We start from the raw sequence: 13,458 nt of genomic DNA on the forward strand, positions 1-13,458 counted from the left end.
ACCTTTAGTGGACTCAAGGAACAATTGATCCCCATCCTCTAGAACAGCCCTTGATATATTTGAAGACTGTTATCAGGTCCCCCCTCTGTTTTCTTTTCTTGAGATTAAACATGCACAGTTTTTTAACCTTTCATCATAGGTCAGGTTTTCTAAACCTCTTATCATGTTTGTTGCTCTCCTCTGGACTCTCTCCAGTTTATCCATATTTTTCCTAAACGTGAGACCCAGAAGTGGACACTGTAGGCCAGAGCAGTAGAGCAGAACAATTACCTCCTGTGTTGTACATAGGACATTTTTGCTAATATACCCCAGAAAGATATTAGCCTTTTTTGCAACTGCATCACATTCTTCACTCATGTTTAATTTGTGATCCATTACAAGCCCCAGATTCTTTTCAACAGCCAACCAGTTATTCCCTGTTTTGTATTTATGATTTTGATTTATCTTTCCTAAGTGTAGTATATGACTATGGTGTGGGTCTGCAGAGGCACTGTATTCCAAATTCCAGTTACTGGTAAGTATTCCGCCTTTTCCTATGATTGCAGAGAGGTCACCGGCAAACTTCAATACTTTCTCTTGTCTTATAGATTTTTGTGTCACTCTTAGCATAAAAGAATAATGAAACAATGATCTGTGGTGGGTTAAAAAAAGTTCAAGTCACTTTTATAAGCTAAGAAACATTTCAAAATGTCTTGACTTTTTTTTAAATGGTAAAATGTCTGAAATGACATATTAGCTTTCAATTACTATAAATGCTAAACATCATATTTTTTAAGTGTGTTGGACCTTGGCAGTGGTTAGGGACTTTTGCACCCTGCTCCTTCAAATTTGGAGTTTACTCTTCAGAACTTCTAAGGCTGGACATGATGAAGAAAACATTCCAGGATGGGACCTAGCTCTACATACTTCCCCATGTAGCTGCCATATATCTTGCCAAAAAATGTCCATGGCAGTCTTTATTTATTCAGGAAAAGGAGCATGGGAATGAAACTAGTCTAAATAGAAGCCTCTGTTACAGCTATTTGCACACTTGTCTCTCCCTCTAAAAATGTTTACTTCCTAAATAAGGTTTATTGTATTTTTTGTTTGTTTTAGCCGTAATTGCATATATTACAAATTTCTCAAAATGGTTTTGTTTGGAGTAATTATGTGCATGCTGTGTTCACTTGTGGAAAATGTATCTTGAATTTTTGTGGAACCATTAATAAGGAGAAATTATCCTGTATTTCACCTCAGGTTTTCCCTGTTAATGAAGACTCTGTCATCTTTCAGGTACCAAAGTGAAAAAAACTGAAGCCATGGTTGTTCCCTGTACACAAGTTTCCATGTCATTTTTTGACCGACTGTACTCTGAAGGAGTTGTTAGAGAAACTGGCTATATTGTTAAGTGTTATGATGACTATTATGATGGCATTCCCATCTCAGATGAGTTAAGAAAGGTCAGTACAGCATTAACGAATTTCTCAGTGGTTTTCATACCTCTGTCAGTCACTGCAAGCACTTCTTTCCATACTGTGGCTGTCCCCAAAGCATACAGCTAAGTAATTCTCAGACTTTGCATGGGTGTTTCACTGACATATTGTACAGTTACCCCTACTGCATGGAATAGGAAAGGATTTACACAAATCCGAAAGTTAGAGATGCAACTATTTAGATTTGTCCTCACAATTCCCAGTATAGTCTGGAGAAGAGAAGACTGAGAGGGGACATAACAGTTTTCAAGTACATAAAAAGTTGTTACAAGGAAGAGGGAGAAAAATTGTTCTGCTTAACCTCTGAAGATAGGCCAAGAAGCAATGGGCTTAAATTGCAGTAAGGGCAATTTAGGTTGGACATAAGGAAGAACTTTCTAACTGTCAGGGTAATTAAGCATTGGAATAAACTGCCTAGGGAGTTTGTGGAATCTTCATCACTGGGGATTTTTAAGAGCAGGTTAGACAAGCACCTGTCAGGGATGGTCTAGATCAGAGCTTCTCAAGCTATCTGATGTGGGGGACCGGCAATTTTTTTCCAATGTGCGCGCAGACTCGCAGCCGATGGTTCGCGGACCGGCACCGGTCTGCGGACCACCACTTTGAGAAGCACTGGTCTGGATAATACTTAGTCCTGCCATGAGTGCAGGGGACTGGACTAGATGACCTCTCGAGGTCCCTTCCAGTCCTATGATTCTGTGAATGCATTTTTCAGATGTAAAATATGTAAGTACAAATCGCTCCCGCTGTAGAGGATTTCTGCCTGACTGAAAAAGTTTCCCATATTTTATATGTAAATAATGGAAATTCCTAAATGATCAATACGTGCTTAACATACAATAAAATAGCTGCATTTGTTTATTATTTTTATTTCAATTTAGAAAATGAAATTGACACTTTTTTTCTTGCCCCTTTCCAGGTTTTGCTTCTGGAAGATTCTGACCATTTTGATTTATTCAGCCAGTCAAATCGTGAGGAGTTTCTCTTCTGTCTTTTTAAGCATCTTTGTCTTGGAGGAACACTCTGTCAATTTGAAGATGTGCTTGGTCCATACTTAGAAACTACAAAGGCTTTATATAAAGATCTTGTAAGGTAAGGTTGTTGCATTAAGAATCTTATATATAAAATTTTACATGTGCAGCTGTGTGTAGAATTGCATGTGCACATTTTGAACATTAAGCTCTTTGAATCTTATGAATATATTTATAATTTGTGTAACAAGATCAAAGATAAGTTGAAACAGATCATTAATGATTCACTAGCAAAATAATACAGTTTTAATGGCAACTCTCTGATATAGGAACTTTTTGCCACATTATAAATATTTGAAGTATAGTTTGTTTCCATTTGACTGGTTCCAGTGATTATTCTACCTACTGAAAATGGGGAATACCATTGAAACCAGATTAAGTGCTCCAGCTGTAATAGATAAAATCATATCAACCAATTGTGGAAATATATAAATTCCTAAGAAAGTTATTTTTTTCTGAGCTTAGCATTTTACTCTCAGGAGGGTAGACTTCTGAGTCATATCCTATCCCCTGGTGCATGTAGCTTTCACAGTTCAAAGTAGCTAGTTTGAAAGTTAGTAAAACGATATCAATGGAAATTTTTATTTTTGCATTATGGACTCAGTCCTATAAGGTGCTGAGCACTTTGTCTCTGATCCAGCAACACTCTTAAGCACATGCTTAACTTTAGCGATGTGAATAATCCCACTGAAGTTAAGCAATAAAGGATATATAAAACAAGTCAATGGGACAATTTTATGTCCCTACAAGCATGAGCTTAATAATTTTGCTGGATCGGGACCAGTGCTTAGCATCTTGCAAAATCAAGCTGTGTTTGTCTTATAAATCATCCCCAAACAAGGTCCTTTGGGTTGAAACATTGGTTCTTTCACAGTCACCTGGAATAAAATATTTAAGTCTTGATTTTTGCCACCCTTAATTCTGTTGGTAGTACCCTACGCTTTAAATACTCATAATGAAATCAGTGAGACTTTTTCAGAGTAAATACTACTCAATAAAGGCAAGATCTGATCCTTCTTAACTTGACATAATGGATTAAAGTGAACATTCTTGCCTGGTTTGGAGAATGAAAGAGCTTGTCTATTTTGCTTGAGACTAATCCATATTTTCTGAATCAGCACCTGGGTTCACATCAATTTAATTTTTTTTAACTATTGCTTATTCTGTTTGTCCATGATAGATCATAGGTTGACAATGACCATTTAAAAAAACCTTGTTTCGTAGTTATGTATTCTGCAAAATTTTAAAAATCAAAACTAGCCACACAACCCGTAAATTAGACACTAATACCAGAAGAAGCAACCTTTAGTCATTTAAGTAAGGAGTTCCATTGAATTCCATGGCACTTGTGAATAAAGATTGCTGTATCTGGCGTTAAACTGGAAGAATTTGCTTTCCTGCTGGAATTTTCTTGTTTTAAATATTTTTATAAACCACTTTGGTTGACTAAGTTTAAATCACCCTCCATTCTAAACAATTTTAAAATGTTCTAATTTCCAGTGCTTTCCAATAGTCATACTGATTCAATTCTGTAATACTAAAATCATCAAAATGAGCTCTCATTGGGAAGTAGCATTAAGACAGTTTCTGCCATTGAAACAACCCCATTAACAGATTGAAGATACTGAAACAGAGATTTTTATTTCTAAAGATTGTTCTGAATATTCTTTTTAACATGCACATAGTTTTACATATTAAGTTTATTTAACTAGTTACAGTATCACAACTAATCCCAGCAGTTTTCTTAAGTAGTGTAGACTTGGTGCTTGGCTATATGCTTTCCACAGTACTGTACAGAGTATTCAAATGGGCACCTCAGGAATACTGAACATGGCAAGAAAGAAGCTAACAGTAACAGAAACTCTATCTTCTCCTTTCTGTTAAATCCTTCACTCCACACTCACAACATGCTGTCTGCTGCTCTAATCCCCAGCCTTAGTTTACTCTCTGCATTTTACTACAGCTGTTCCTCTTCCCATGCTGTTGAATGACATTGGACAAAGTGCTAAGACTACAATTAGTTCCTCTACACTCTTCATTCCTTTTGCCTCTCAACTACCCTCTTTCTTCGAAACCGCTTTACTTCTACTCTCTGAGCCGCTCCTGTGCTGCTATCTCCAGATAGATTTTCTTTACCTTCAACTCTCCTTAAACCTTCTTCTCGGCTTCTCTTTTTTTCATACAGCTTTCTCTGACCAGGATCTTGCAAACTTTTAAAAACAAGAAATTTGGCAAAATTACTCCAGCCCTTCACCAGTTCTACCTTCTTCTTTCATGCCGATTTGACTTTTACCTTTGTACTATCTACCTTGTAAAGGTTTCAGAGTAACAGCCGTGTTAGTCTGTATTTGCAAAAAGAAAAGGAGTACTTGTGGCACCTTAGAGACTAACCAATTTATTTGAGCGTAAGCTTTCGTGAGCTACAGCTCACTTCATCGGATGCATACTGTGTGCATCCGATGAAGTGAGCTGTAGCTCACGAAAGCTTATGCTCAAATAAATTGGTTAGTCTCTAAGGTGCCACAAGTACTCCTTTTCTTTTTACCTTTTAAAGCCTCAACTTGTTCCCTTGATTCCATTCCTCTGCTGTTTCATCGTCTTCCTTGCTCCTTCTTGTTCCCTTACCTTCATTCTTGATTCTTTCCTTAGGGACAACAGAAATTTTCTGTTTCTCCTTCCTTTCGTCTTCCAACTCCTAAAATATGCTGTTTACTCGTTTTACTTACTCTCCTTCAACTCTCTCTCCTTGATCCCTCCAGTCTGCCTTCTCCATTCCACTAAAACTGTCGTAACCAAGATCACTAACTACCATCTCTAGCCTAAGACTTTTTTTTTTCCTATTCTTTTCCTTTATTTCTTACTTGCCTTTCCCCTCTGCCAATAACCTCTGTGTCCATTGTCCTCTTCAGTTGCCAGTCAGGCATCTCCTTTTGGCAGTGGGACTCCCATCTCAAACTCAGTCTTTCCAAAGCTGAACTCCATAGGCTAGATTCACAAAGAAATATAGGTATGCTGATGCTCAGCATCACCATCCTTACCTTCTGTTCACATCCTTTTGTCTGCAAGAGACGGTGGGATTTGCAGCCTATAATGCAGATGGCTTGCAATGCCTCATGTGACTGAATAGTCCAATCTGAGATTTGCATGATCTTTGGCAGTTATTGCAAATGTATGTATCTTGGTTGGGAGCTGCTTGCTTCCTAGGTGCTCTTTTCTCTTCAGGCTGGAGGAGCCGTTCCTGTCATGGACTTTGATGCCCTGATGGAGACGATGGCACCACTTGTTACGATCATAGAATCATAGAAGATCAGGGTTGGAAGAGACCTCAGGAGGTCATCTAGTCCAACCCCCTGCTCAAAGCAGGACCAACACCAACTAAATCATCCCAGCCAGGGCTTTGTCAAGCTGGGCCTTAAAAATCTCTAAGGATGGTTGCCAAGATTTCCCAGTGGTCAGGATCAATTCCAAATTCCTTCATATCTTGTTTGCATGTATCTTAATAGTGAAGCTTGGGATGTCCTGTTATTCTTGTTCCCTGTGATAGCTCCCCGTATAGCATGTTCTTGGGTATGCTTCAGTCTTCCAACCTACTCAGATGGTCCAGCCAGTGCAGTTGTCTTTGCTTGAGCAGGGCTGTCACACTCGGTAAATTTGCCCTTTGACGAACCTCTGTGTTGGTGACTTTATCTTGCCATTTGATGTTGAGTATGCGGCGTAAACAGCCTAGGCGGAAACTGTTTAACCTTTTCTCCTGATGAGCATAAGTTGTCCATGTTTTCCCACCATACATGAGAATGCTGAGGACACAAGCTTGATACACTAGCATTTTGGTCTTGATGGTAAGCTTTGAGTTGTTCCATGCTCTTTTAGACTGCTAAAAGTGATGGTAGCCTTTCCAATGCAAACATTTAGTTCTTCATCCAAGGAGAGGTTGTGGTCACTGTAGAACCTAAATAGCTGAACTTTTGGACTATTTCTAGCTGGTTTGCCTAGTGCCTAGAAAATAACTGGGATTGACAAAGCCTGAATTCAGCATCTTAGGCTCCATAGGCAATTAATTGGGAGCAATAAGCACCTCAGGATGGGATTCACAAGAGTCAGCATGCTAGCTGGTTTTCTGCAAAATCTAGCCAAAGGGAGATGCCAAGGCAAGGGGTGTGTCCTCAGCCTCACCCCTCTCTGGGAGATAGGCTGCAGGGAGACATCACTGTGCTTGGGATTCTGAGATGCACACCCTCTATTGGTGTTAGGTGCCTGTGCTTTTTTTTTTTTTTGCAAGCAGCTGGAGGAAGACTAGCTGGACCTCCCTCATAACTTAAAGCCCAGAGGGTAGAGTATCGACCTGGGATGTGGGAGACCCCTAGTTCAAGTTCCCCCACTTAGGGAGAAGGGATCTGAACAGGGATCCACTGGGCAAAGAGGCTTCTTCAGTCTCTCCTGTTGAAGTGATTCTATAGTGGATATATCATTATTAATTGGAGCAGGGGATCCTGGGTCTACACATACACACAAAATTATTCCGTTATTATTTATGCACAGTGGATCAGATTCAGCACTGGGTTTCAACTCCTCCTCATCCCTGCCTAGCCATTTTGTGCATCTGTGGGGGGCCCCAATCCAGTAGGTGAGCTCTGAGCATGCTTCTAGCAGATCGGGCCATGCAGGCAAGTAAGGTAGAGGAATGCTTATCTTCCCCTGGTTTGTGAATCGTTCTGGGGTTAGGTGTCCAGATTCCTGGTGTGGCTGCAATGTGCATATGCAGAGACAGAAACATAAGTTCCTAGGGAATTTTTTTACTGCCAAAATTTAGGTGCTGAGTGAGTTTAGGAGTCTACCATGTTTGAGGGCCGCTGAGTGCAGGTTTTGTGAATCCCAGTGGGGCCTGATTCTGGGATTTAGGCACCTAAGGTGGCAGGTAGGTGCCCACATTCTTTTATGAATCTATCCCATATCTTTCATCTTGATAGGTACTGAGATCTTTGTTAATCCCATCACCGAAGTTTGCTACCATGATGTCATTTTAGACTCTTCTCTGTTTCTTCTCTTTCCTGAGTTTTATTTGTTGCTTCTTCCTTTTCAATATGTCCAAATTACACATAATGTTCTCCTTTCTGATGTCTCCTTTTCATGTGCAGTTTATCCAAAATGCTGCTGCTAACCCTGTTTTTCTCAAACCCTGCTCTGATAATGTTACCCTTTTTACAAATCCTTTCACTGGCTTCCTAGCTCCTCCCTCATTAGAGGCAAACCCTTCAACTTCTCCCTTAAAGTTTCAGAGTAGCAGCCGTGTTAGTCTGTATTCGCAAAAAGAAAAGGAGTACTTGTGGCACCTTAGACACTAACAAATTTATTTGAGCATAAGCTTTCGTGAGCTACAGCTCACTTCATCGGTGCCACAAGTACTCCTTTTCTTTTTCCCTTAAAGTTGTACATAATCTTAACCCCACTTATATCGCTAATCTCATTTTCTTCTTCTCGCCCATTCTCTATCTACTGTTTCTGTAATACTCAGTTTGTGTACACACAGGTGCTTTAGTCTAAGCTGAAAGAGCTTCAGAAAAGCCCTCCTCACACCTGAAGTGGCAGCCCTTTAATGCTCTTCTCCTGTCCCCCCCCTTCTTACAACAGCTTGTACCTAACAAACTCTGAGAGTCCCATCACTATTCCACCCAAAATTCAAGTTAGTACAAAATGCTATTTAATAAAAGGAAATTTCAAACCTTTTAATATTTAATCACTTACAATTTAGGTCAATTTATTAATTTTTCTTCCCTTCATAAGATGATCCACTAAGCATTGGAAATAACTAACTATCAAGAAGGGTTATAAATAACTGATTTACCAAACCATATTTCTATATTCCAAGTTACTTAAAAATAAACAAACATCTTCATGATGGTACAATTCTCTTCTTTTAAATTGTCATGATAGCGTAATTCTACATAAATTAATTATAAACATGGAATTACTGACTTTCAAAATAATCACTTACTTGGTAATGTCTCTTCCATAGGCTATTTTACTTTTATAGGAAACCTTTATTCCCAAAGCCTAGCTCTGCTGGATCTTCTGTCACTTACAACTTTTAAACTAAACTCTAGTAGATCAAAATAAATCTTTTTGGACCAGACTGTGACTGGTGCTCCCAGGGTTGGGGGAAAGAATAGTATGCAAGGATCTCTGCTCTGGTGTGACCCACATTTGTCTGTCAGAATTGCAGTCCCTGTGCTGGGGACTTCAGTGTATCTGTTACAGAGACTAGTTACTGCTTGATTCCAGTCCGTTCTTTATGACACAATTTTGGTTAGGTTTACCTGAAGAGTTTCATGTCATGTGTAAATTAAATGCTGCTTCAGCATATCTGTGAAAAATAATGTAGATACTTTTGTTCATTGTCTTTTTAAGTATGCTCTCAAATCAACATGTCCTGATTAAAATTAAAACACAATTTATCATGAGATTTAGTGGTTATGGTCTCCTAATTTATAAATATGTTCTGTGGACTGCACCTTTAAATTTCTAATGAGTTTTTCCATCTCTATTTTGGAGAGTAGTTTCACTTTAAGATGGCAGCTGTTACAGTTTCTTGCACACTGTGCTCACACTCATGGAGATTTCATGTGTTGTTGTTTTTTCCTTGATCTCAACTAAATTTATCTGAAAGTGTGTGGTTGCTCTTTTGTGTGTGGAAAACATATTAAAATATAATGGTGATACAGAGGCATAAATAGAGCTCAAAGTAAGTGTAACCCTTCTGCCTGTCAGAGTTGGCAGCAACAAGGGCTGGGTTCAGTATCTAGGGGTTCCATTCCAATAACACAATGCAAAACCGGCTAGAGCCCCCACCCAGTGACCTGGGACAAATATATACCACCCCCGCTGGGCACCTCCAAGAGGCAATACTTCCCCTCTCGCAAGCACATAGTCTGAGTGTAGCAAAAAGCCTTTTAATAACAGGGAGAAACAATGTGGCATTATGTTGGGGAAACACCACCAACAGGATTCATAACACAACCCATGAGCAAAAACCCACCCCAAGCAAATTGGGGCATGTCCTTTCCCTTTAGTTCTTGAGTCCAGCAACCCAAAATCACCCAAAGTCCCAAAAGTCCAATGACCCAAAAGTCTATGTCCCTGGTCAGGGCAGCCCACATAGTTCAAAAGTTTACCTGCAGAGGTTTACCTCCCAACCTGGGTGGAGATTGGAGGGGGGAGTTAAGGGGCACCTTACGTGGTCCAAAGCTGATGGCCCCACCTCTCCATGGGGCTCTGCCAGCCACCCCATGGGCTGCTCTAGGCATCCAACAAACTGCTCTGCTCCGCTCGCCGTCCCGCAAACTGCTCTGCTCCAACAGACACTCTGCTCGCCGTCCCGCAAACTGCTCTGCTCCAACAGACACTCTGCTCGCCGTCCCGCAAACTGCTCTGCTCCACCAGACACTCTGCTCGCCGTCCCACAAACTGCTCCACCATATATCTTCAGACTCCCCCACTGCTTAACACAACAGTCAGTGATTTCAGCTCTTAGTAAGTTTTGCTCTTTTGTGATTTCAGCTTGTAGTAGGGGAGCCTCAGTGCTGGTGCACCATTAGCCCAAAGTGAATTCAGTTTAGCAGCCTGTAACTAGACTCCTAATGGAATCAAAATTAGCTCTGATATCCCACAGTGGAGAGAGAAGGAAGTTCAATTAGCATGTAAGGCCCTCACCAGGGGGCCTATGCCACCAAGTATTAATACCTGTCCCAGCCTCTCTCAATTCACAGAGTTTTGGAACCCATGTCCCTTGCCTAGCGAGTGCTACTTAGTTGATGGTGAGTCCCTCCATCATAACAAAAGGCCAAGTACAGTTCCACTGTCCTTGATTCCCATAATCAGGGTAATAACAATTTATTCTTCCTGCCCCAATAACAGAGACACTGGGGATCCCACAGCAGCCAAAGTGACCATTTGGCCTCATTCTAGGCGGGGTGGGTGTGCCAATGCAAATGAGATCGGCCCCTGAAGTTCTTTTCCACAACTTGCCACACCTCACCACCAGATGTCAGGGTGGAGCTCATCCTGACTCTGCTTACATCAGTATGAAACAGTGAAGAGGTTTCTCCTTTTTATAAAAGAGAACAGATCTAGGTTAAAATGGCCATTTATGGAATATGGAAGTTTCCCAATTTAACAATTAAGTGTGAAAAATAGATACAGAGATTTGGACACATATCACTGCAAATATCACTGTATCTAAGAAGGTTAGTCATTTTTTCCTAAAACGCTTAAGGAAAAATGAATTGCGCCTCTTAGATTTGTTTTCACATAAATGTGTCAGAGCATAAGGGTAAAATCCTGGTCCCACTGACTTCATTAGGGTCACAACTTCCCCCTAAGAGTTTTAATAGAGGTGCTTCCAAAGCATTATGTACTAGAAACAAACACGGAAGCTGAAAATTATAATTTCCTTCCAGGAAACCAACAGGAAGGAGAAAATACCTCTGAATTTCTAGCCCATTTAAAACAAAAAACGACACCCCTTTTCACTATCTATTTTGGTAACCTAGAATTTCCTTTTTTGAATTAAGAAACATGAAAGTGAAAGACTGCTGAACATTTTCATACAAAGCATCTAACCCTAGAAGGACCTACAGATACAGTTGTAATATCTGAAAAGATTTAGTTTAAGAATCTCTGCTGCTAAAATACCATGTACTAGAAGAGAGACCCAGCACACAGATTTGATGATAGTCCACAAGTGACAACTTCACCATCCTACAAATGATATCATCAAACCAAATGGAGCCAAGTGCCCATTGGTTAAAGAGATTGTATTGACTGGAGCAGTTTGGGGTTTTTGTTTTGTTTTTTTGTCTAGTTCACATTCTCTTTTCAATAAGTAGAAGCTGTGGTAAAAGAGGACAGGTTGCCAAGGCCGCTTGTTCTGTGCTGTTGTGGTGTACAACATGAACAGAAATACTAACGCCTAAAAGTCTGAATCACCTAATTAGTTATTAGACTCTAGCGGAATCTGTCTCAGAAACTGAACCTCTTCATGATAAGGCGTTTTGTGAGTTAACACACTTCTCAGAACTGTATGCAGTATGGAATCTACAAGACTAAAGTGCACCATAATGAATTAATGTAAATAAAACTTATGTGGAATTAGTGCAAATTGATAGAGGCTATATTATCTGATTTCTGAAGAAATGTAAAAATAAATATGTCTTTATATAAAATTGAGAGAAACGGATGCAATTTTGAAAAACTTTAATGGTGAATAAAAGCATTGGGATGTCTGCAGATATTATAACTGAGGAAATAGCTTCACAGCACACCCGTTGGTAGTTTAGAAATGTAAGGTGCAGTAAACAGAAAACACTCCTAAGTTAGGGCTTGTCTACCCAGTGGAGTAATGCGCTGTATGGGGGTGTGATAGTTAAAGTGCATTAATATGTTGCATATTAATTAGTCTGTGTAGACATAAGAACATAAGAATGGCCATACTGGGTCACACCAAAGGTCCATCCAGCCCACATCTACCGACAGTGGCCGATGCCAGGTGCCCCAGAGGGAGTGAACTTAACAGGTAATGATCTCTATCCTGCCATCCATCTCCACCCTCTGACAAACAGAGGCTAGGGACACCATTCCTTACCCATCGTGGCTAATAGCCATTAACGGACTTAACCTCCATGAATTTATCCAGTTCTCTTTTAAACCCTGTTATAGTCCTAGCCCTCACAACCTCCTCAGGCAAGGAGTTCAACAGGTTGACTGTGTGCTGAGTGAAGAAGAACTTCCTTATGTTTGTTTTAAACCTGCTACCCATTAATTTCATTTGGTGGCCCCTAGTTCTTATATTATGGGAACAAGTAAATAACTTTTCCTTATTCACTTTCTCCACACCACTCATGATTTTATAGACCCCTATCATATCCCCACTTAGTCTCCTCTTTTCCATGCTGAAAAGTCCTAGCCTCTTTAGTCTCTCCTCATATGGGACCCATTCCAAACCCCTAATAATTTTAGTTGCCCTTTTCTGAACCTTTTCTAATGCCAGTATATCTTTTTTGAGATGAGGGGACGACATCTGTATGCAGTATTCAAGATGTGGGCGTACCATGGATTTAAATAAGGGCAATAAGATATTCTCTGTCTTATTTTCTATCCCTTTTTTAATGATTCCTAACATCCTGTTTGCTTTTTTGACTGCCGCTGCACACTGCATGGACGTCTTCAGAGAACTATCCACGATGACTCCAAACTCTTTCTCCTGATTAGTTGTAGCTAAATTAGCCCCTATCATATTGTATGTATAGTTGGGGTTATTTTTTTCCAAAGTGCATTACTTTACATTTATCCACATTAAATTTCATTTGCCATTTTGTTGCCCAATCACTTAGTTTTGTGAGATCTTTTTGAAGTTCTTCACAGCAGTGGCAGATTAATGATTTTGCCGCCCCCTAAGCCCAGAAATAATTGCCACCCCTCAGCAGCTCCCCGCCCCAGCTCACCTCCCCTCCGCCTCCTCCCCGAGCGCGCCGCCGGGTCCTGCTTCTGCCTGCTCCCTGCCAGTGCTTGTGCATGAAACAGCTTCGCGAGGGGGGGGAAGGAGGGGAAACGCGGCGCGCTCAGGAGAGGAGGCGGGGCTGGAATGGGGATTTGGGGAAAGGGACCAATAGGGGCGGGGAAGGGGTGGAGATGGGGCGGGGCCAGGGGCGGAGGGCGTGAACCGGTGCCAGGGGAAGCAGCCTCTGGCTGCTATTATAAATTTGCCCCCCTAGGCCTAGGCGTTAATATGCCGCTGCTTCACAGTCTGCTTTGGTCTTAACTATCTTGGGCAGTTTAGTATCGTCTGCAAACTTTGCTACCTCACTGTTTACTCCTTTCTTCAGATCATTTATGAATAAGTTGAATAGGATTGGTCCTAGGACTGACCCTTGGGGAATACCACTAGTTACTCCTCTCCATTC

The 13,458-nt window shown here is 40.6% G+C and overlaps 1 protein-coding gene across 3 annotated transcripts in view; it reads left to right on the plus strand.

Annotated features, from left to right (window-relative positions):
• The window catches only part of YAP1 (Yes1 associated transcriptional regulator), a 183,652-nt gene that overhangs the window by 12,314 nt on the left and 157,880 nt on the right, over positions 1-13,458 (plus strand). For 2 of the 3 annotated variants that reach the window (XM_074957135.1, XM_074957126.1), the window contains exons 4-6: positions 1,273-1,439; positions 2,392-2,564; positions 11,955-12,071. In XM_074957135.1, coding sequence (XP_074813236.1) covers positions 1,273-1,439; positions 2,392-2,564; positions 11,955-12,071 — 457 coding nt within the window. The remainder of the gene's footprint in view (positions 1-1,272; positions 1,440-2,391; positions 2,565-11,954; positions 12,072-13,458) is intronic. The other variant, XM_074957165.1, reaches the window with a different exon arrangement.

Source organism: Natator depressus, chromosome 1 (genome assembly GCF_965152275.1).
Source record: "Natator depressus isolate rNatDep1 chromosome 1, rNatDep2.hap1, whole genome shotgun sequence".
NCBI lineage: Eukaryota > Metazoa > Chordata > Testudines > Cheloniidae > Natator > Natator depressus.